Here is a 22,962-nt window from a genome sequence, read left to right as displayed (position 1 = left end):
ATGCATGCTATGATTTGTGGGCGTCGTAGAGGATATTTTTGTAGAGAAAAAAGAAGACCGTAGAGTGATACTAGCCAGTACACAAAAGTGGATGAAAAGTTCAATCTCAAGATGAGCAGGATAAAAACTTGGGTAAGAGTCCAAGTAGGATAATATTCAGGCAAGATCAATATCCAAGTGATATTATGGAAAAACACATTGAAACATTGAAAAGTTTTGATATTTAAGCATTGCTACTGATAGAAGAAGCAATGAGGTCACAGTAAGCAGAATAGGAATGAGGAAGAATGGTTTCTATCAGATAAAGCAACTACAAATGGCAAATGGTACTAGCACAGACATAGGGGAGCGACTTGTCAGCACATATAGTATATGAAATCTACTTTTCAACGGAATTTCGACTTGAACGAGAGTAGTAGGAGAAAATGTGGTACTTCATGTAAAAAAGAGTGCTGAAAGTAAAATGGATAGGCTGGCTATCAAATAAAGAGGTATTCAAGAGTGTGCGAGGAAAAAAGTCTCAAGAGGGAACTTACAAGAAGAAGAAAAATGAGATTGATTAGACGCACCCATCTATGTATCTAAAGATTGGACATCAATGGAAAAATGAAGGGGAAGGACTACAGAAAAAACCAAAGATGAATATTATGAGTAGTATATAATGGAAAGTGTTGCTGCAAAGAGATAGGAGGGAGTGAAGAGATTTAGAGGAATGGAGCAGAGATAGAGCTTGGAGATCTACTTCGGACCAATCTTCAGATTGATTACCTGTGATTGTGAACATGTGAAATTACTCGACGAAATATCTGTTTACCTTTTACGAAAAATTTCAACCCTCTGGACTTGTTATATTTTTTACAATCTCACCAATTAATAATTAATGCGCATATTTTAATTCACCTCGTCAAACGCACTAGAGAAATTTTAGGCCATGGCGATTAGTGCTGCAGTAAATGCATCGATATGGTAGTCTGATAAGGGATTTAACAATTGAATATGTATGCCGATGGTTAATTAGTCCAAAAGGGATGAATGACATGTTTATTTCCCTGTTGTACACGAGTAAATAAAATGTTATTTATATTTAGTGCTTATATTAAGTAATTTTATTCACGCGTTTGAATGGTTTGTTTCTCACTCATTTGGACCACCACATGCGTGCAAATCCGAATTGAAGAATGAAACCGGACTCAAATCATAAATACATTTTCTCAACATTTAATTATATGCCGTATTGATAGGAGGTCTTTACGACTGTTTACTTCGCCTTCTGTTGCATGTAACTCTGAGTCTAAGATCATTAGGATCCGAACGCCAGACTGTTTATAAACAAAATAGCACAGACTGAGACTACAGGCTCAGCCTCACCCAGAGACTTTTACTTTTTTGGTTTCGGATGGGGTGCTGTATCAAAATCGTGATCCTTTAGAAGGCGTCCTAGGCGAACGGATGACCCAAACAACAGTTGATCATTGGTTTCCCTGATCAGTGAGTTGACGACTCTAGGGTGAGCGACTGACAGGTATTCGCGGTCAATTTGAACCTTGAGGTTCGATGTGGCACAAAATCACGTTCACGGCGAAAATGGGATGAATTTCGATTACACGTTAAAAATATTTGTCTATTAATGCTAAAGACCCCTTGAAACAATTAATTCACTAAAAGTAAATACAAATATCACATTGATATAAGGAGCTGAGAATTAGATATTAACAAAACTCTTGAAATACTTTGAAATAAATGATGAAGTAAGAAGTTAATAAGCTAGCTTGCGAAACCAAAAAGGTCATTTATGACGCATACTTTACTTATATTTAACATTATTGGAAATTTGTTGCCACCGCATAAGGCAGGAATCCCATGGTAGTAGTATTTGAATCGGGGTGGGCCAAAAGCTTCTCATCCCAAAACGGCCATCGAAACACATACAGTTTTGAAACGGGGGTTTATTCAAATGTATCTGCGATTCATTTCTATACATTCTTTTACCCGAGCTTTATACATTAAATTACCACTTCAGCATCCAGGGACAGAACTTTTTCTAACGTATTAGCATTGAGCGTATCCGAAAAGATCCTAAACATGGAAAATATTATATTAGCGAGAAATGAGCTCAACTCTTCTTAATTGAGGTCAGAAAAAATTATGTAACATGAAGAAAAAGTCGAATTGTTTAAAAAAGAGGATTATAATGACCTACAACTCGTGTTATGAAGTTAATTCGTTAATTAAAATCATTTTAGCAAACATAAAAATACTGAGGGCATGTGGAACCACTTCCTCGGCATCACGCGACGACCAATTAACTTGTTCATACCAAGTTACTTTACAAAATATATCAGGGACAGTATAGCGCGATGTTTAGGAAATTATTGAGATATGATTTTAAAATCTTTAGCGTATCAAGGTTTCATTGAAAATTGCAAAATTTCTTTGAAAACCTGCCCAAGGTTTTCGAATACGTAAAAGGGCATTAATCTGTAATTACCAGTGGGTGGTAATTTTTGTATTCCGACTCACTTTTCCTGAACGTAAGGGATTATGGAAGAAGACCGAGGATGAACTATGAGAGATAAATAATGGAACATGCCGCGACAAGGAGCAATGAGGGAACGAAGTAATTGGTAGGTGGGAACATGAATCCAATGTTGAGATACATGGGATCCGCCATGACTCCCAATCCCCTGATTGATAACTCATTGAGATGATGACTTGAAATCTGCCTTCGAGTTTGCATCGCAACTAACCAAAACCAACCTGAGTTTGTATTACTATGTTACCGCACGCCTTTAATTACGTGCAATGAGAAAGAAATATCACATTATGACCCCACTTCCTTCCGACTGCTGTGCTTCCTGTGATATTTCCGCAAATCCGCCGTAACTCTGGCAATCGAATTATTCTGAGACTAAATTATTGGAGACTGAGGATATTGAAAATAATGATGCATCAAAAAATGTACGTACTATATAACCGGTATGTAAATAAAATTGGTAACAAGTGGAGTTATACCTAGAATATATTCACCGAAAAGGTGTCCATGTGGACAACACGCCGAGTGAATAACATATACATTTTTCACGCGCTAGACTGTAGATAAGGCCGTTTCAAAATCATTAATTTAGTGAAGAAATTTTGCAAAGCGTCATAAAGTGATGGCCCCCAAATTTCGATATTGGTCGCTGTGGACTCGTTTAGTACGAATGATAAATTGACGCAATTGAGAAACTCCTGATTTGAAAAAATGGGTCAATTGGGTTCTGCCATTTATGCGTCGGTGGTCTGAAAATTTTCCGACCTAACAAAGATACAAGACATTTTTCCTGAAATTTTTGAGGTCGGAAACTTTTCAGAGCACCCTCGTAAGTACTAAATGATTAATTCACCTAAGAAATTAAAGCTTTCTTCAAGGAACATTGGAATGCTGACATTTCGTTAAGCTGATAGACATGAAAGAATTGTAGTTTGCTTTTTCATATTGTTCTTCAGATAGTTTAATTAATAATATTTGTGATAAATGAATATATTAAAATTCAGTACCTTGAAAACTGTTGCAGACGTGTGCAAGGAATGTCACTTTTAAGTGAAAACGCGTTAAAATTGAAATTTAGAGACTAAAATGATAGTAAAATGTTGGTATAGTATAATACGCATTAATATCACCCTATTTTGCTAGGATATGGCTGAAACAAACCCTTTTGTGGTTATCTCCCTCTCTCTATCGACTTCCAAATAATCAGGCCTATCAACCGGCGAACCGAACGAAATTAGACCCGCTTTCGGGATGCGGCTGCTGGTCGAATAATATTTCTTTGTCCCTCCACGAAGTGCGGGGACGAAGAGAAATTATTCGAGCCTTGGGCGTTTGGCGCCCAAAGGCGAAAATGCATTGACGGATTTGAGAACGTCGAGTATTCGTCCGGCTCTCTTGGGAGGGGGATGGGGATTCCGATGGACCCGATAGGAAGAGGTGAGAAAATTGCTTATCGCCGACATACGCACGCCCCATCCCTATCCCTCCTCCCTTCTACACTAAAATACCCCCCCCCCCAAGGAAAACCCCTTATCGTCTCATCCTTGAGTAAATGGAGACGGGAATCTGCTCGATGGCGGCGGGACGCCCTGCTATCTCCGGACGAGCGGAAGGATTTCCGCGAGGCTGTGCTGCGTGATCTTAAAGAAAGAAAAATAAACGAATAAGTACTCAGGGAGCATAAATAAACAAGCCAGCGAGCAAACAAAGGAGCTGCGGGATGGTCCTCCCTCCGTGCGTTATCGTTTACCGGGATTTGCTGCTGTTCGAATAAAAAGGTGTCGTAGATGACGGGGCCGATCAGTGCGGCCCGCTCCCATTGGCGTTCTCGACATTCTTGCTCGCGCCTTCTTCGGAAGGCCGTGTTCGCGAGGTGGCGCAGCCAAGAGTGTCATTCGCTGGCCGCCACGGGAGATGCAGCAACGTCCGCCTACTCCAAAATAGTCGCCATTAGTCTTTTTCTTTTATTTTTTCCTTTCGAGGCATGGCAACCGTTTCCTTCGCGACTTCCGTAGCCTTACGTGAATCTGACAGGTTGGTGTCCCGTGGTCATCGCATGTTCCTTTAGTCTTAATTGGGGGAATTAATGAACTGTTTGAAGCGTAAAATTTTGTCGGGGCGACTCGGGATATAGAACATCATTGCCTTGGCTTAGGGTTCTTCTCCTGTGGAGAAATTATAATTATTTGGCGAGTGAAATCGAATTTTAAACGCGTTTTTCAAAAAATTTGTTTCAATCTTTGCAACACTACTGGCTGGGAGAATTTATATTTAAAAGTGCTTCAATGCTTGATGACGTTTTCTCGAGTCTTCTACGGTGTCAGGGGTTCCACGTTGGCCGATGTTTTGATGCTCGACTCGTGTGCGTCGTCCTCAGGGCAGATGGAACCGGCAGACGGCCAACGTAGAACCCCTGAGCCGGTGAAAGGCCCGAGAAAACTTCATCAAGCAGATACGCCGGGAGAGCATCAGATCTTACTTCTGCTCTAACGCTTCTTAATCAGGTTATGGAGAATATTTATCATTATACTTGTCATAATTATTTGTGCATGTTTTCGTGTCCAATGATTTCGAGCGAGAAAATAGACGATAATGTCAAAAGTTGTGGCTTGTCATCTGAGAGTAACCGTTTAAGTGTTCGTAGGTTTGCGCGTTTTGCCACGTTTGAATTAAGAATCACATGATTTTCCCGATCCCAATTAATAATTCAAAGTTAAATGATGACAACTTCTGATGAAATATAAATTTTAAAATCCACGCACAACTTCTTTGGCCTTAAGATGACGAGCAAGAGGCGCCTGAAACAGTGGCGTTTCAAAAAAGCCGCCGCGTCTCTGCACGGGAACGTAAACTACAGGACACCACTGGGAAAACTATTCCAGTGCATGATAACTTCACTTTTCCGTGTCACACAAGCCGTAGCGGAGGAGTTGGAAATTTCTGCATTATGTGCCACGCATGTTTTTGTCAGTGAGATTGCAGTCGATTGCTGTCAGTTCTTTATCTCTCCCTCCCTCCAAGCGCGAATTCAACCCGAAACGTCACCCGCTTCTCATCTCTTCTAAGAAAACATTTTCCTTTTTTCTTCCCCCTCTTTTTTCTCCCATCTTCAAGACGAGAAAACGCCGTGGAAGAGTCGCTTATTCATGGAGTCTCCGCAAGCAGTTTCTAAGTGTACCTGCTCCTGTGAGAAATCCGATTGTCCGACTGATTCCGGCGTCCCGCTCTTTGTCGTCGCGCCAAGCGATCGCGGCTCGCCATGGCGCTGGACTTCGCAGCTGGCTGTTTGGGAGGTGAGCCCTTCGTGCTTTTTCTTTTTTGATTGTTACATTTTCCGATCCGCCACACGGCACGCTTGCCAGTTCACGGAGATGCAGGGGGTGTGAAATGGACTGCAATGCCGCGCAGGGTAAAAAAGTCTATTGGTATTAGGGTGCTGTGGTGTGCTCATAATTAATCAAACTGGGTAGAACAGACTTGCGGAAGTTTAGTAAGCTGGTGGGGTTAATTGTCGTTATCTCCGACAAAATAGATTGATTCCAAAAAGAGTTCTAAGAACAAAATGACAGTCAGTTGCCAGTTTTTTTCGGTTTGGCGTGCGAAACAAAGCCTTACTTGTTTGTTTGCAGACTTCCAGAATGTAAAATATTTTTTTAGCATGCCAAGCGAGACGTTGAAATTTGATGTGTCCGATTGGTAGTAATGCAAAGCCTGCGCGCTGACAGATGTGACTCCTTGTAAAATGCTATTGGTATCAGGACCTTATTCTAGAAGAATTTTGATATCGTTAATGAATTACGAGTACATAAAATAACGTAAGCACCACTGTCATTAAAACATTTAACAGCAATGCAGACGATAATGTGGAATTTTAAGTGCTCTCTGAATCATAGTAAAAATATGTACCCAGATTGGTCCAAACTTAAGAAACATGGCAATATTTCTTTTAGAATTTCATTACATGCATGCAATTATTTGCAATTAGTAGCATGTCTTCCACCATGGTATGGCACTCCAGTGTCATATCTATTATCTAGTGCAGCTACACGATATTAGACTCCAGGCGGCGACCGAAATTAGGGTACCTTCAAAGAACAAAGGGTGGGCTGAGGGCATTCATCTTGTGTCTGGATTATGTACGAGGGTATTGAATCTCGTATTATCCGGAGGTAACCTACCGAGCAATGGTTGACGTCCGCAGCACTGCCCCATTTTTAAGATTACACTGATTACCCTGGATGATCCACATGCGAGTTTCCTTTCATTCGTCATAGAAAACTCGCGGCACCATTCTTCGCACATACCTTTCTTATGCCCATGTTTTCGGTCACAAGTCGATGCACATCAATTTAAGGGATGCCAAGTTTATCAGAAACATGCGAACACTTAATCTGCGATTCCTGTCCAACAAAACTTTCACTCTCGCAGTATTTTCGTCCCTTTTTGAGGTCAATGGGCGTCCTGAACATTCGGTGTCTTCAATATCCTCTCTACCCCACCGAAACAACTGGTGCCGCTCATAAACACCCGATCTACACATGGCGTAATCACCATAAGCTGCCTTAAGTATTTCATGAGTTTCTTTCTCAGTTTTACCCAGTGTCACGCAAAATTTGATAGAGGAGCTCTGTTCTAACAACCGATTAATGACGGATCGTAATGTGGTCACGTTATAGGGGTTTCGCAGATAAACAATCAGCACTCCGCAAGGCTGGGAGCCAACTTCTACAGGCATCCAGTCTTTCCTGAGACTCCCTCGAACCCAGCCAGAGAAACCTTCGTCCGTCCCTCCGTCTATTCGGGAAACAATGAGTCGTATTACTTTTAGCACAGGCCTTGTATACATACATATAATTTGAACGGAGAAGCGAGATAGCGCTAGCCAACAAAAACACGGATAAGCGCAAATGAAACTCACACGTATTCGAAAATTTCGGTGGTCAAACCACCTTCCTCTGGGGAAAGAAGAAACTCAGTTCCCCCACCCACCTCAGGAAGGTGGTTTGGCCACCGAAAATTCGGAATAGGTGTGAGTTTCATTTGTATGTGCTTCTCTATGGTTTTGTTTGCTAGCGCTGTCTTTCCTCCGTTTAGATTATTATTCAAATCCGTGAGACTTTTCTCCAAGCCTTCTTTCTATTTATATTTTTAGTGACGTCCAAGTTTTATGTAATACTTAAAAGGACACTCACATTGTAGATTGCTTGAGCTTTCGGCCTTCTCCGAGGCCTTCTTCAAGTAAGACTCATATATATATATATATATATATATATATATATATATATATATATATGTATATGTATTTATATAGAAACAGATATAAGGAAAAGGGATAGGAACACACATAAAGGACGAACACAATAAACGTGGGGAAGGCGGAATCGAACGGATCACAATAGTAAAAATATTTCCTTGACCGGGACTCGGACACCGGATCTTTCCACTTGCCGGGCGGATGCTCTTAACCACTTGAGCTATCGAGGAAACGTAATATACCCTGAGATCCGTGGGTCTAATATGTCGCCAAGCGCCCCGATTCTTTAGCCAAGAGATGGCGTCAGGGGGCTGTTTCACCCACCAAAGGAGAAATACACACGGCACAAGAGGAAAGGAGAGTGGGTTGGTTAGAATTCATACAAAATCATACAGGAAAGTCGATTCCGCCTTCCCCACCTTTATTGTGTTCGTCCTTTGTGTGTTCCTATCCCTTTTCCTTATATCTGTTTCTATATAAATGAGTATTTATTCGCCGTTTGGCGGGATTTTGTGTTTGAATGTGTGTGTGTATATATATATATATATTTATAAGATATATATATATATATATATATATATATATAAGATATATATATATATATATAAAAGATATATATATATATATATATATATATATAAAAGATATATATATATATATATATGCCATTGCTGTCGTCATTTCTTTCGGAGATTGCAGCAATGGTTCAAACGTATCAATTTCCTTTCCCTGTCCGTCGATGAGCCTCTGGGGTTCCTACCCTAAACGCACGATCTACCCCCGTAAGACTCCCCCTCCGCCTCCAAATCGCTCCCACAATCACGTCACAGGAGATGGGCAGTGGTCAAGTGCTCCGGAGCGAAACGACCCTCCCTCTTTGTCATTCGAATCGATGTGCGGAATAGCGTGATGCAATTCGTGGCGTAAGTGTTGGTCGGACGATATTAAAATGACCCTGAGCACCAGCTTCTACGATACTTCCGTGATATTTAGAGGTCGTCCAAGGCCAAATACAGAATGATAACTTAAGTCATAATGTTGTTCGTATTTCCAGAAAGATTCATGAAACTTTGATATTCTCAATGCATCGGAGAACCGAGTTATTACATCGTGTTGACCCATTTAGACGACTATGATAACGAATAATATGCTTTACAATAGTGTTTGAGGCTCATTTTTCACCGAAATCCAAAAATATGAAGATTGAATAAGGAAAGTATATATTGGAGTCTTGTGAGAAATGTGTTTGCAGAGGAATAGAAAACATTAGAATTGATGGAAATCAAGCAAATGAAGAAATGCCAGGCATGTTTGAAGGAGAGAGAAGGCTGTTGGGAGAATTTAGTAGAGTAAGGCAGGATAGTTTAAGACTTGTGAGACGTCACATTTTTCAAGGATATAAGTATGTACGAGTACAAATGCATATACTTAAATCCTTGAAATCGTTCATGGCAATTACGAACTAGGACATTTGTTATGACACGTGAAACTGGGACCGCTGACGTTTAACGTTATAAATGTGACATTTCTCTCAAGATTTAAAATGTTTTATCTACTTCATTTGATTAATTTACTTATTTAAATGATTTTTTAACTTTAGGAAATGCAATAGAATAAAAACAAACATCAAACATAAATGTTGATGCGCCTTCCAATAACACATTTATTCGTCAATAAACTTACGACGTCTCTTGGAGCCTTAGGGCAATTGCATTTATGTCACGGTCGAGGATCTCTCGGTATCGCAACTCGATGGAGCAATGAATCACTGGGGCAGCGAGAAGAGGGGTTTCCCTTGTTGACGTGCCGAAAGCCATCGGTCAGTACCTCTTCCGGGGAATCCCCGCCTTTCGGCGGCGAATCATCGAAATATTCGGCCGATTCTCCTGAAGTGGGGCCCACAATCGCCTCACCAAGGGGCAACCCTCTACTCCATTTTCCTCGCTTCCAAGAGGAATCATTCTTGTTCTTCTCGGGTCGTCATGGACGATTGTACATGCCCTGACGGTCGCTAACTCCATAAAGGGCGTTCAATCATTGGAGGCCCGCTTTATTACGGAGACGCAGGTATCTGCATGTATTATTCCCCGCGGATGATTAATTCTGCTATTTATTTCGGTCTTTAACACTTTCTATTGGTATAGCTATACTCATTAATCCGCAGTTACTTGAAATACGCATTCGTGGCCCTTAAATCGCTCGACGCTCGCTTTTTGTTTTCCATCATTGGCTTAACAATAAATACGAGAGGCTCGTAAATCGGTCAGCAAGAAAATAACATAGTTGGCTGACATTCATTTGAGGATTCCTTCTTCACCTCAAATGCCCGGTCACATTTATGTCGGAATAAGCCGCGGTAGCCCTGAACTGGAACATTGGTCACGGGGGGGGGCACGATGACGTCGGTTGAGTGCTGATGTGAGTGTAAAAATCGTGCCGTGATCATATACAGTACATATATTCTGCTCGGGGACTCTATTTAACATTTGAGACGTGTTGGCCGCAGCGACTCCTTGTACCTCCGGCTTCGTGAAATTCTGCTTAAAATAAGACTCAATTTTATGTATATTTTCAGCAAGTTATTCAGCACATTTCCAGATAGTGTATTTTAATGTCTAAATGCAAAGTCCAAAAGTGAGTTATCCCTATCAAAGCAAGGAAAACTTTCATGAATATAAGCTTAGAGATTGTGTAATCGTGTCGTAGGCGAAGTCAGGAGTGATTAGTGTCCCAATCATTTGACAAAGTTGTGCCCTTGGCAGGAAGGGCAGCTCTCTCGGATGTCACAACCGTTTGCCAGGGATTTTTATTTAATTGAATAAGAAGTAGTGACGACGCTCATTGTTATTTCAGACTTGGTTGATCCTTAAATGAAAAGACAACAAAGGTTTTCCAAACAACCTTCATAGCGATTCTTTACAGTTTTCATGTAACTTTGTAGAAAATACTTTTCATCAGTCGAATCCTAACGTCCATTATTGACGTTGTTTCCCGCGAGCCAGCATCTCAGCTAAAGCCTGGGTTCCTCGCGCGGCCCTCTCTCGGACACCCACGCGCGGGCGCGCGCTCAGCGAAACACTGGCTGACCTCTCCCGTTCCGAGGGTTATCGCGGCAGGCGCAATGCCGGAGGGCGCGGGGTCGGGGAGGGTGCGGCGTTTCAAAACCTCACACGGTGCACCGATGGGCATTTGACGCGACGCGGCTGCGCGTGAAATGCCCATCGGTGGGCCGACGAGTCAAAGGTTACCCGGCGGCCGCAAAAAAAGGGTTTTTCTTCTCTTCGGCGTGATGCTGATGATGCTCGCGGCTGATGAACATGTATTCAGGAACAAACTAATTACACGTACCCTCTTGCGTATTGCATGCTTAATGATTTCACGCTCAGCTGTGTATTAGGAGAGTTTTTTTTAGTTTCTTCGTGGGTATCTCTCGAGCACGGCCTCACAATGCTACTCTTACGAATTACAACTGTGTACATGGCGCGTGATCGTGTTCATCGGAAACGTAGATCTTGCAGTGCTCAGGTCAAAATTAGTCTGGTGTGTATTCACTCCTAGCAACACACCCTAGAGGTGGCTGACAGGGTACTAAAATACGAAACTTAAAACATCTGTACGCAATGAATATTGTTACTAGAGAGTACAGTCATTTTGGTGACTCTTAGATTGTAGGGTTTCTCGCAATTGATTTGCTAGTTTAAGTTTTTGCAAGTCACAAGCCACCGCTAGGGTGTGATTACACAACAGACTCATTTTGATCCGAATATTTTTCCCCATAGCGCGGTCGGTTATTCTGATCCCTAATCGTTCGTTGGAAAAATAAAAACTTAACTCTATCAGTTATCACCAATCCTCTCTAATTTTATTGGAATGATATCGCCTACTACGGTACGATGCGGCTAATAACACATTTTTAACATCTTTGCTGAAGAGAAGTCCTTCGAATTTATGCAAGAGATTTGATCTGTAATTTAAATTTTGCTCCCTGAGTGATTACTAACCAAGCACTTATTAGTACTCCTTACTTTGCTTTAGCTTTCGAAAAATTATCTCATAGTAAACTACTCAAAAAACGAGAAGCCTATGGTATACATATATAGAGGTTTAGCACTTCATAATTTGCTTTCCTTTCCATCCGTTCTATTTTCTGCATTATTCTCCACACCCCAGTCCCAAAAGCTTTCACTTACGCTCATCCCCTGGGTTCTAGATCCAATTTTTTGAGCCATACAATATGCAAATATGCATTGGCTGGAAGCGTTCACTGATCTCGTGTTTATATTAATATTCATAGATTTGTGAAACGTGGCCATGACATACTGAGTAATGTATAAAATTGTCGGATGATGTAGGTTGGAAGTCAGTCACGAAACGAAGGTTAAATTACAGATTAAATATCTTGCACATATTGGAAGGATGTCTCTTTAGCGATAAAAAAAATGGATTATTAGCCCCATCGTACTAAGGTAAGAGAAATAATGTCAGTAATTTGCGAGAGATTAAGTGTAGAACGGATAGATTTGAATTAAGATTGGGTTTCGAGGCCAAAGACCTGACACCTGAGGTTGAAATTTAAAACCCGGGTCGTGTCTGAATAAAATACTGTGGAATTACAATGTTTGAGTTTTACAATACTGAGGAGTAAATTGGCATAGTTTTGCAAAATATGTTCGAAGTATGACGAGATGGCAGTAACAGAAATAGAGGTATTAACGAATTTCGTGCAGTAATGGAGGTGGCCTTCTCTATGGAGGGACATTAAACTCTCTATCTGGTTTTGGATCGAAGTATTTGTGTTTAAAAATAAATACCAAAGAAGAAATTATCTTTTCCATCACGCTAGTCATAATTCATGCAATCAACAAAATTTCACTTTTATGAAGCCGTTTATGGCAGTCAAAACGTATGTCGTTTAAAGAGTAATGGCAAGAAATAGGGAAATTAAATGTCCCCGGGATTTCTCCATCATGTACAAGTAATGGAGAATACACATATAAATGCGTGAGGGAATGAAACTGGGGCCATGTGTCGTGTTTATGTTGTTCATATAATTGTGTATTGGTCCCCACGTTTGGCTGCAAATTTTAATCCACAACTTTACACGCATTTAAATGAGCAGTTTAATTCTATTCTTTATGAAGAATTATTGTTAAAGATCGTGACAACCGTGAAAAAAAGTTAATCATTCATTTTCCGATCCACTGCAGTAAATATTCTCATGTAATATTCAATCACGACGTTGTGCGAGCGTATTTGCATGTTTCCTCCTATATCTCTTAATCGGTGGAAAAAAGACTGATTATATGACTTTACTTTTCTTTCAGGATGCGCTGGGGTACTGGTGGGACATCCTCTGGACACTATTAAAGTGAGTGTTGGCAGTGCTGCATGATCCCTTCTGTTAACCCCTTCAGTCTCGGTGCATGCAACGGACAAATTTGACCGAGGGGGCAACCAGTCACATTGTTCTATTATTTTTCCCCTTCCGAACTTCCTCTTTTAATTATACGTGTATATTATCAAAATTATAGGTAATATACCAGTTGTGGTAGGTTTTTGATGGACAAAATTTACCAAATAATTCTCTTGTCTCTCCTAACAAGACGTAACCCAACATCCTGCTCTATAACGAAGTCCCTCTTCATCTCTGGGTACTTCCTCCCTTTATCGCGTTCATCATCCCTGTCCTATTCCTGACCTTTCCTCGTTTGCCTAACATTCTCTCTTTTATTAAATTCTACAACATCCCGTCGCCGATCAATATGCTTTTCATCTACTTTTCCTGCCTCCTTATGATTTCTCCCAACAATCCCCTTTCCTCACCCACCATACCTAGAACTTCCTCATTTGTTTTCCTTGCTGTTCACTTCACCTTCTCCATCCTCCAACACACCCACATTTCAAAAGTCTTCAAACTGCGCCAATTATCCAACTTCAATGATCATGTTTCTGCGCCGTAAATAACCACGCTCCATATCAACGTTTTAAAAAACCATTTTGGTCCAAAACGCTCCCGAGACACGTAAACTGTTCCTCCTGCTATAGTTTTTGAACTCCTATTTTAAGATTTGACTTGGGTAGCGAGGATTGTCCAAAAGGCAAATACACGAGGGGATGCTGGGGGGATGGGTAACGTACGAATAATTGGTGAATGGTTATTGTTGCATTGGATGTGGTTTTTCTAGATTTTAAAAAAGCTTTCGACAGAGCACGTCATAGTAAATAACTCACAAAGCTAAAAGCATACTATATGACATGCATACAAATATCCTGGACTGTATCGAAGACCTTTTGAATGGTCGGGTACAAAGAGAAGTCATAAAAAGTGTTAGCTCTAATGCAGTAGAAGATGCTCAGGTTGATATTTTGATATTATTGTATCGTGCAAGCCACCGCTAGGGCATGTGGCAGGGGGTGAATACACACCAGAATAATTTTACCTGAGCATGATCCTACCGCGGTCGAACAATGTTATTATGATCTCCTATCGTTCGTGGAAAAAATTGCATCTTAAACCAATCTACTTTAAAATTAATCCCTGTAATTTTATTAACATGATCTCTCCTACCGTAGTACGTTGTGGTAATAATAAAGTTTCAACATCACTGCTAAAGGGACCTTCTTCCAATTTATGCAAGAGCTTCCATCTGTAATTTAACCCTCGCTCCGTAAGTGATTCCCAGCCCAGCTGCTCTAGTATTTTGGATACGCTACTAAGTTATTCACAACAACGTTTTACAAATCTAGTTCCCCTACGCTGCTTGCGGTCCGAATCGACAATCAATCCGACTTATGAGGATCCCATATACTTGCAAACATATTCTATATGAGGCCTAACCAGCGAAATACGAGGGTCATCCGGAAAGTAGTACCCGTTCGTGAAATAAAGACACAAAAGTAAATATTAACAAACATAAAAAATTTTATTTGAAAGAGGATACTTTAAACTACTTCTCAACATAATCTCCAAGCAAATTAAGGCATTTGTCATAACGTGTGACAAGTTTCTGTATTCCTGCTGCATAGTCCTTCGCCGCCAGCTCATTGAGATACGCGAGGGACCCATCTTGCACAAATTTTTGCATAATGGAGATGGTGTTTAACAATTTCATGAACAATTGTTCGAGAAACATTGGGAAAATGCTCACAGATGTCATCAATTGTGACGCGCCGATCGTTCCTCACGAATTCGTCAACTGAGCTCACCAGTTGGTCTGTAATGACAGACGGTCTCTCCGAACGCTCATCGTCGTGTGTGTTCCCCCTCCCCATGTTGAAGTTGCGACACCACCGCCGAACAGACGACTCGTCCATTACATTGTCTCCATACACCTCCTTTAATTGGCGATGAATATCACATGGGCGAACGTTTCTTGCATTGAGGAATTTAATCACTGCCCTCACTTCACAACTGGCGGCGTTCTCAATTTTTTTAAACATTGTAAACAATCACAGAAACAACACAGGCAATGCTAGCGTCACGCAACTTGGCTCAGAGAAGGCAGACAAGCCACTGAAGCTATCTGACCTCGTCCAGCGGCTATTCGCGTCGTCAGCACTTCATGCGGCACGAACGGGTACTACTTTCCGGATGACCCTCGTATAACACTTCCCTTTAACCTTTTCATCACATTTACCAAGCATTCTTCCAACTAGTCCTAATGTTTTGCTAGCTTGTTCGCATATTCCCCGTTTATGTTTCACCTAGGAGAGATCGTGTGTGAGGGTAACGCCTAGGTATTTTATTGAATCTTCACATCCCATTTCAGTGTTCCCATTGCAGTAGGCGTTCGGGTGGAAATCGCTCTTTTTCCAAAATTTCATTACTACACACTTTTTTAAGTTTAATCCCAATTGCTAAGTTCCCCGTCATCGTTGTATAGCATTGTTGTTCGTCGTTGTATAGTCATCAGATAAAGCTGCTGTGTCCTCCAAGATTACGATATTCACGGTAAACCACTGCATCGTCAGCAAAGAAACGTATCTTACTAGTTACTACGGAGTTGATGTCGTCAACGAAATAAAGGAATAAAAGAGTTCCGATAACACTTCCCCGAGTAACACCTGAAGTGACTTCTACTGCATCTGAGCTAACTTCATCTATGATTACTCTTTATACCCAACGATTGAAAACGTATTTTATCCATTTACGTTAACGTTATTAACTCCGTAGTCACCAGTGGGAAAAGTTTATTTGCCACGATGCAGTGGTTTACAGAGATATCAGTATTTCTGAGGATAAAGTAGCCTTAGCAGGTGACATAAACACTATAAAACGCTGGTGCGACACTTAAAAATTGGAACTAAAGTTAATAATTTGTGTAGCGATGAGTTTTTGGAAAAAGAGCAATACCCTTACTTACTATGCCTACTGCATCGGGAACATCGAAATGGAATGTCTAGATTGAATTAAATACTTCGACGTTACCCTCCCTCACGACCCTTTCTGGGTGAAATATACTCGTAAATGAGGAATATGTGCTTGCATGTCTTGCATTGGATAGTCGCTTATGCAATTACATCCTTCAAAATGAGAATGGAAAGACTAGCGGAGTAAGAGAATTGAACAAGCTAAAAAGACCTTGAACAAGCTAAAAAGCCACCAAATATTTAGCAAATTACTTTCACCAAAATAATAAATTTGTTTTTTCTAATATCTAGATATCACAGTTGATAAGTATTAAATCTGACAGCCGAGGCAAATTTCATTGTCAATAATGCTACTGATTGTAAATCTTCGATTGAGGGAGAAGGCCGGGGTTAGTTGAAATTACTGCTCTAATTAGTAAAAATGTGACATTGAAATGATGAAAATTGCCCGAACATGTGTCAAAATCTCTCAAGTAGTAATTGATGATATTAAATAATTATGAGCCGCATTGTCGAACGCATTTCAATGTCTGCACCCAATCGCCCGCTGTCAGAGCGGAAGATAAATCTGCGGCATCATTCCTGGTCCATTCAAACGATTTTTTTAGCCGAACAAATGCGCCTTAGCATATTTTATAAAGCGCTGAACCCATGCGAATACATTTCTCTTGAAGAAATTTCCTTTTCATGTTATTGTCAATTTTAGTTCCATTTATCTAATTTGGCATAAGTGTTTCGGGTGACATAAAAGTAAAATTAGTGCCCAATGTCAACCGTGGGCAAATGTTGGCATTACTCTCACGGAGTAAATATAACCGGTAACTAATTCAAACAATTGCTTGTACTTTTTATTTATTTATAAAAAAGTATTAAATCTGGTTACTTAGTGGAAGGATATGGTAGTTAAGTGATTGTCCAGGGGTAGAGGGAAAACTACTGACAGGAGGGCCCAGGTTCGATTCTCGGGCACCGCCAGTTCCAACCAAGCTATGTTTTTCGAGTACCAGATCTTCCTGGGAAACCATAGCCGGCACAGGGAAAGGAACTGGCCCCCCTACCCTGATGTGTGAATTTCACGCGCCGTCGGACTCAGTAGTGGGTGAACTTACCTACCAGCTAGGGCATCACCAACCAAATCGACCTTCTGATTGATTACTGCGTTCATGGTTTTCTTAGTAACCACTCGAATAAATTTCTATTGGAATGTAAACAATTACACGAACCCTTTTACTTCTTGAACTTCCAACGATGTCGCCGAGGTCTCGATTGATATCGGCTCAATCAATAGTTGATATTACAAATAGAGTTTCTCATTCCTGTGTGTTAATTTGTCAGTTACAGTTATATATTTATTTTATTAAATTAATTTCAATATAACATCATTCCTAAATTTGAGGATGTTGTTGGGAACGTCCAATAAACTACATTCATGAACTGGTTTGAATTATATTGATTTACTAAAAGCATTCGATTCTAGGATGTCATTTTAAAGAAGATTTATAGAAAACACTTTGAATATGATGTGTATAATTAGAATATATTAAGGTACCTAGCAACCAAAAATTAATTCATCTGAAAAACTAAATTAATGCAATAATGTATTTTTTTAATTCTTCCGTTATTGTATTAGCTTTCTAGGCCTAAGTTATCATTTATAACTCATCTAAGTGGTTTATATTGTCTGTCTAAGTGGTATCTGTCTAATAATGCTTTTTGTTTCATTTTCAGGTACGGCTTCAAACGCAAGATTTCAGAAATCCACAGTACAAGGGAACGTATCATTGCTTTAAAAGCATTTTGCAGACAGAAAAGGTGATTAATTCAAAAATAAAATCGAGAGTATAGAAAAATTGTTCATTACTCATCAAACTATTTCCTTATTATTTGTCTTAAAATTTACATCATTCAATTGCGTTTGTAGTTGCTTATTCGTACTGACATGGCGCACTAATCGCGTGCAGCGTACGGGAGCTAGATTTGTAAACCGTTGTTATGACCAACGGAGTAGCGTATCTAGATTGTTAGAGGATTTAGGTTGGGAATAACTTGCGAAGCGAAGCTTAAGTTACAGATTAGATCTCTTACATAAATTGAAACTATGTCTCTTTAGCCATTATTTGAAAATGTATTATTAGCCTCATCGCCCTTCAGCAGAAGATATCTTGTCAATAAATTAAGAGAGATTAAGTGCGGAACAGATAGATTTACGATGTCATTTTTACCACACGCGATAAGGGGTCAGAATAACGCTATACGACCGTGCTGAGATGGAAAATTATTTTGGATCAAAAGCAGTCTGGTGTGTAATCACACCCTGCCAAATGTTGTATTGACTTGCAGGGTACCTTATAATTAAATTTTTTTGCAATCGAATTTTCCCGGACACGTTCAATAGCAGAGGCCACCTGACCTAGAGCGTCGAAACTTCAGCCCGGCCTACTCATCCTGTATTCGCCGAGAAACGGATGGATTTCCAGGCATGGGGGATTTATAATGAATCCAGGGATCTATAATGGGCTTCATACCTTGAGTTCCAATAATATTCCAACAATTTTCTTTTGTTCAGTTCTTGCTCACCTCTACTAACTCTTATTTGAAGTGATGTATCCTGTGAGCCATTGACATAGGTTGTAGATCTGGGGCAGAGTTGGTCGCCATTTTCACTTCTGTTACAATTCTCCTGGATTCTAAAGGCCTCTCCGCCTCTGGTCTATTTTCTCACATATTCTTTTTCATACGTGATATTTGTATTTTAAAATAAATTTTTGACCTTCTTATTTAATACGTTGTACCTATTTAAATCCTCAACATTTCTTGGGTCCAACAATTTCCAATACAGTTTATTCTCATATTTCACTAATTAACGTGCCTATATGGTCATTAATATCATTATTCCACTCTTTCTTCTCCATTTCTAGAGTTTCTTCAGCTGCTTTCACAATGAATCGCTCCAAGAAATCATATTAATCTTTAGCATTTCAACCATCATTGGCCGTAAGCAGTCTTTTTTGATATAAATATTTCACACATTCTTCCCTCAACAGATATACCATTAAATTTTGGATAATAAATTATGGTGGTTTGATTAGCCCGCTGCTTTTCATCGTATTTCATTTAAGCCTTAACTGTCAGAGATAATTTTAAAACATCTAAAAGATAATCTACATTTAACTCCACTCTTTATTCTCAAATACTGTGCATGGGTAAAACGCCGCCTGCGTACAATTCGTACATAATTGATTTAAGGTTTCTCGATGAAATAATTTAAGTAAATTTATGGATTTCTTTGCGCTGAAATTTTGTATTCATAGCGAGACATTCTTGGCCCCTTAAAGAATCAATCAATTTTTCCCAGTATCATTTCCAGTATCTCCTCTCCAAGGACCTCGTGCAGCTAAATAATACTATATATTCTCCTTCCAAACCATTTGCTGAAGTCACCAATTATTTCCAACTTGATCATCCGGACAGTCACTACACTTCTAGATCCTCATAAAAATCTCTTCCTCTCATCTTGAGCATCTTCATAAGGGTCATATAACCCTATTATTATTGCTTACAAGTATAATTTTCATTACTTCCGAATTCGTTCCATTTTGTTGCATTGCTATTCGTATCACCCTATCATGAACTTCCTTCGAATTAGTTATTTCTTGTTTCCATTTCCTTTTACTTTATGCACGTATAAGAACAGGTGCCCCAGTTTTGCTCTCCTAGTGTTTTCTTCAAAACTCCAGAAAAGAATATAATCCCTACCCTCAACTCATCTTTTTTGTTTTAGCCATTACCAGAATATACACTTCAAATAGTTATATTTGCTTCATTATTTCCTCAGTCTTTGGCTCAATCCCAGTAAATTACATGTTCCATAAATCGTGGCCCTTTCATGCAGCCAAAATCGTTGTCAGATAATCCGCCTGGCTTTATTTAATTTCGCAAACGTTATGAAATAATTTTTACGGCGACTGGGTACACACCCTCTGTCGGATCTCAATCCTGGGGGACCAGGATTTATTTTTGGGCTCTCTGCCATCGGAGGGTCGGCTGTACCACGTTGTTAGAATCCTTCGCACCCTCTATTTTGTGGAACACACTTCTTCTAGCCCCTCTGTCAAGACCTGTCCGGCTTGGGGGACCTTACCTGTAGCAGTGCTGCCGCCGGCATTGCCCCCGGCTTCATTAATGCATGTTAAATCCCCGTCCGGCACTGAAATTGCTTTCACTAAGGCGGTGTCAAATGGAAAGAAAGAGTATTTTCCTTATTTTGCCTATTTTTAATCGAGGACCCTCTATTCGTTGGTACACTCTCCCCTCTCACGACTGTTGCACGTTATGGTATCTCATGTCTTACGAGATCCAACAGATAGTCATCTCGCTTGGAGGATCGAGATATCCCGTTTTCATCCACTCATTTGCAAACCCACTTACTATCCTCAGGTGGCGGGTCTCTATAAGGGTATGAGCTCGCCGATGGCCGGCGTGGCCTTCGTCAACGCAATCGTTTTCGGCGTCTACGGCAACGTGCAGAGAAAACTCCCCGACCCGGACGCCGTCTCCTCTCACTTCGTTGCCGGTTCTTCAGCCGGCTTCGCTCAGAGCTTCATCTGCAGTCCTATGGAACTGGCCAAGACGAGACTCCAGCTCCAGGGGCAGGGGCAGACCTCCTCCCCCTACGGCATCACATCATCCTCGTCCGGCCCCCGACCCGTCCTACGCTACAAGAACCCCCTGGACTGCCTGGTGCAGGTCGCCCAGACGGAGGGGTGGAGGAAGGGAGTGTTCAGGGGACTGGGAATGACCCTGACTCGGGAGATCCCCGGATGCGGCACCTACTTCCTCAGCTATGAGCTTCTAACACGCAGGGTTAACCACTGGAGCGGCAGCAAGGAGCTGTCCACCTTCCAGATGGCCATGGCTGGCGGTATTGCCGGCACCATCTCCTGGATCCTCACCTACCCCGTGGACGTCCTGAAATCCCGGCTACAGGCGGACGGCGTGGGTGGCATTCGTCGCTATGAAGGGGTGCTCGACTGCCTGCGCAAGAGCGCCTCGGAGGAGGGGTACGGTTTCCTGGTGCGCGGACTTAACTCCACCATCATCAGGGCTTTCCCCGTCAACGCGGCCTGCTTCACCGTGGTGACCTGGATGTTCCGCCTCTTTGGCGTGTCCGGCTCGGAGGAGGTGGCATCGGCCGCCTCTGTAGCGGAGAGCGAAGCCTTCCGGCGGGAGGTCGACGAACCCAAGGAACGATGGTTACCGGAGATAGCGCTTAGTCAGCAGTCGCCCGTCGCACAGACCTCCGCACAGTTCGGCTTCAAGGACTTCCTGCAGATAAGCAAGGGCTTCGGTGCCGTGCTCGGGTTGGGCAATGAGGCCCTGCCAATGAGCTTGGTCGACAGGGTCAGTGCAGTCGCCAGCGGCGATGCCGCCGCCGAAGGATCTCCAGCGACAGTGGGTGACGGCTCTTCGAAGAGCCTCCCGGAGAGTGTTTTGGACGGTAGAGGGAGCGATAGGTGTGGGTCAGCGAGGCAGGAGTCCACCTCGCCGCCTGTCAGGGAGAGGTCATACAGCATTTCCAAGGGGTCCAAGTCCGGCCACGATGGCCTGCACCACGGTGATCACGTTCACGGGGTGGGCATCCTGGCCAAGCTGGACGAGAAGATCGGAAGTCACATCCACTTGGAGAAGGAGTACCCTTGCATCGAACTCTTCTGATCACTTTGCTCGAATGTAGGAGATGGGTCAGTTTTTTAAGCATACTCGGGGAGACGTCGGGGAAAAGAAGATCTCATGCTCATTTTTAAAATTCTGCTTTTTGAGAAATCCCGCTCCTCCTGTGCCATTCCCCGTCGCTAGACCTAGATTTTGACCACCGACCGAGTGATTGATGACCATTAACCTGTCGCCAACGAAGTTGGGAAAAGCTTTATGGAATCAGGAACCACCTTTTTCTGAACTTGATATTTATTAGTGATTGGCTGTGCCTGTACGTTCCAGAATAACCTAGAGCGGTACGTTTCAACGTTCCTCTTCAGTCGTGCCATGCACCATTCACCTATGTGGGTGTCTGTACAAATTATTTTGTATACATATATATATGTGCCTAAAATATACTATATATTTTTATAAGCCGATTGTATCCACTCTGCTACTTTATTTTCAACAACTTTGCATGATTTAAAAGAAACCTGAATTTTCATTTCCTGTATTACACACGCTCTTTGGGGAGGTACTTGGTGCTTCAAAAGCGGGATTAGAATATATATTGCTATAGATGGGCTGAAATTGCGGCTGTGGCGACTGCATTTACTGAAATTCAGCGTCGCATAATGCCATGGATGAATGCTACTGTTGCATTTTAGTATATTAAAATACAAAATATCTCAAGAAATCGGTTTTTTGAATGAAATGTTCCTCTAATAAAATACCTTGTATGATCCTTGCATAAGCGCGCATATCTTTGTCATCGTGACCGCCATTTGGCGTTGAACGAGTCATCTCAGAAACAGTCTGGCGTTAGCACTTAAATCTGAATGAAAAGGGGAAAAGATCAACATGTGATGAGAAAACGTAGACACTTAGAGGAGGTACACATTTACGCAAAAAGCAAAGATTAGAAATTGATGAGATTCCATAGTGGTAAATTACCTGAAATGGTAACTTAAAAACTATCATTATCAAAATTCAATGCTGGGCTCATTATGTAACTATTCAAGGACATGTAACGACGTAACTGGCATTGATTATACAATTGCATCAGAAGATAAAGAATAATGAAAATTGTCTGTACGTAGCAGGATATACT

The 22,962-nt window shown here is 41.3% G+C and overlaps 1 protein-coding gene across 2 annotated transcripts in view; it reads left to right on the top strand.

The window, feature by feature from the left end:
- Nucleotides 1–22,296, top strand: part of LOC139699797 (mitochondrial basic amino acids transporter) — a 30,935-nt gene extending 8,639 nt beyond the window's left edge. The window contains exons 1-5 of one of the 2 annotated variants that reach the window (XM_071598237.1): nt 4,489–4,567; nt 5,648–5,826; nt 13,112–13,155; nt 17,886–17,969; nt 20,595–22,296. In XM_071598237.1, coding sequence (XP_071454338.1) covers nt 5,793–5,826; nt 13,112–13,155; nt 17,886–17,969; nt 20,595–21,872 — 1,440 coding nt within the window. In that variant the 5' untranslated portion in view covers nt 4,489–4,567; nt 5,648–5,792 and the 3' untranslated portion in view covers nt 21,873–22,296. Of the gene's footprint in view, nt 1–4,488; nt 4,568–5,647; nt 5,827–13,111; nt 13,156–17,885; nt 17,970–20,594 lie in introns of those variants that run through there. The other variant, XM_071598236.1, reaches the window with a different exon arrangement.
- Nucleotides 22,297–22,962: the final 666 nt, after the last annotated feature.

This window comes from Hetaerina americana, unplaced genomic scaffold, assembly GCF_022747635.1.
Source record: "Hetaerina americana unplaced genomic scaffold, ioHetAmer1.1.p SCAF_10, whole genome shotgun sequence".
Lineage (NCBI taxonomy): Eukaryota > Metazoa > Arthropoda > Insecta > Odonata > Calopterygidae > Hetaerina > Hetaerina americana.
This window is presented reverse-complemented; position numbering and strand designations above follow the sequence as displayed.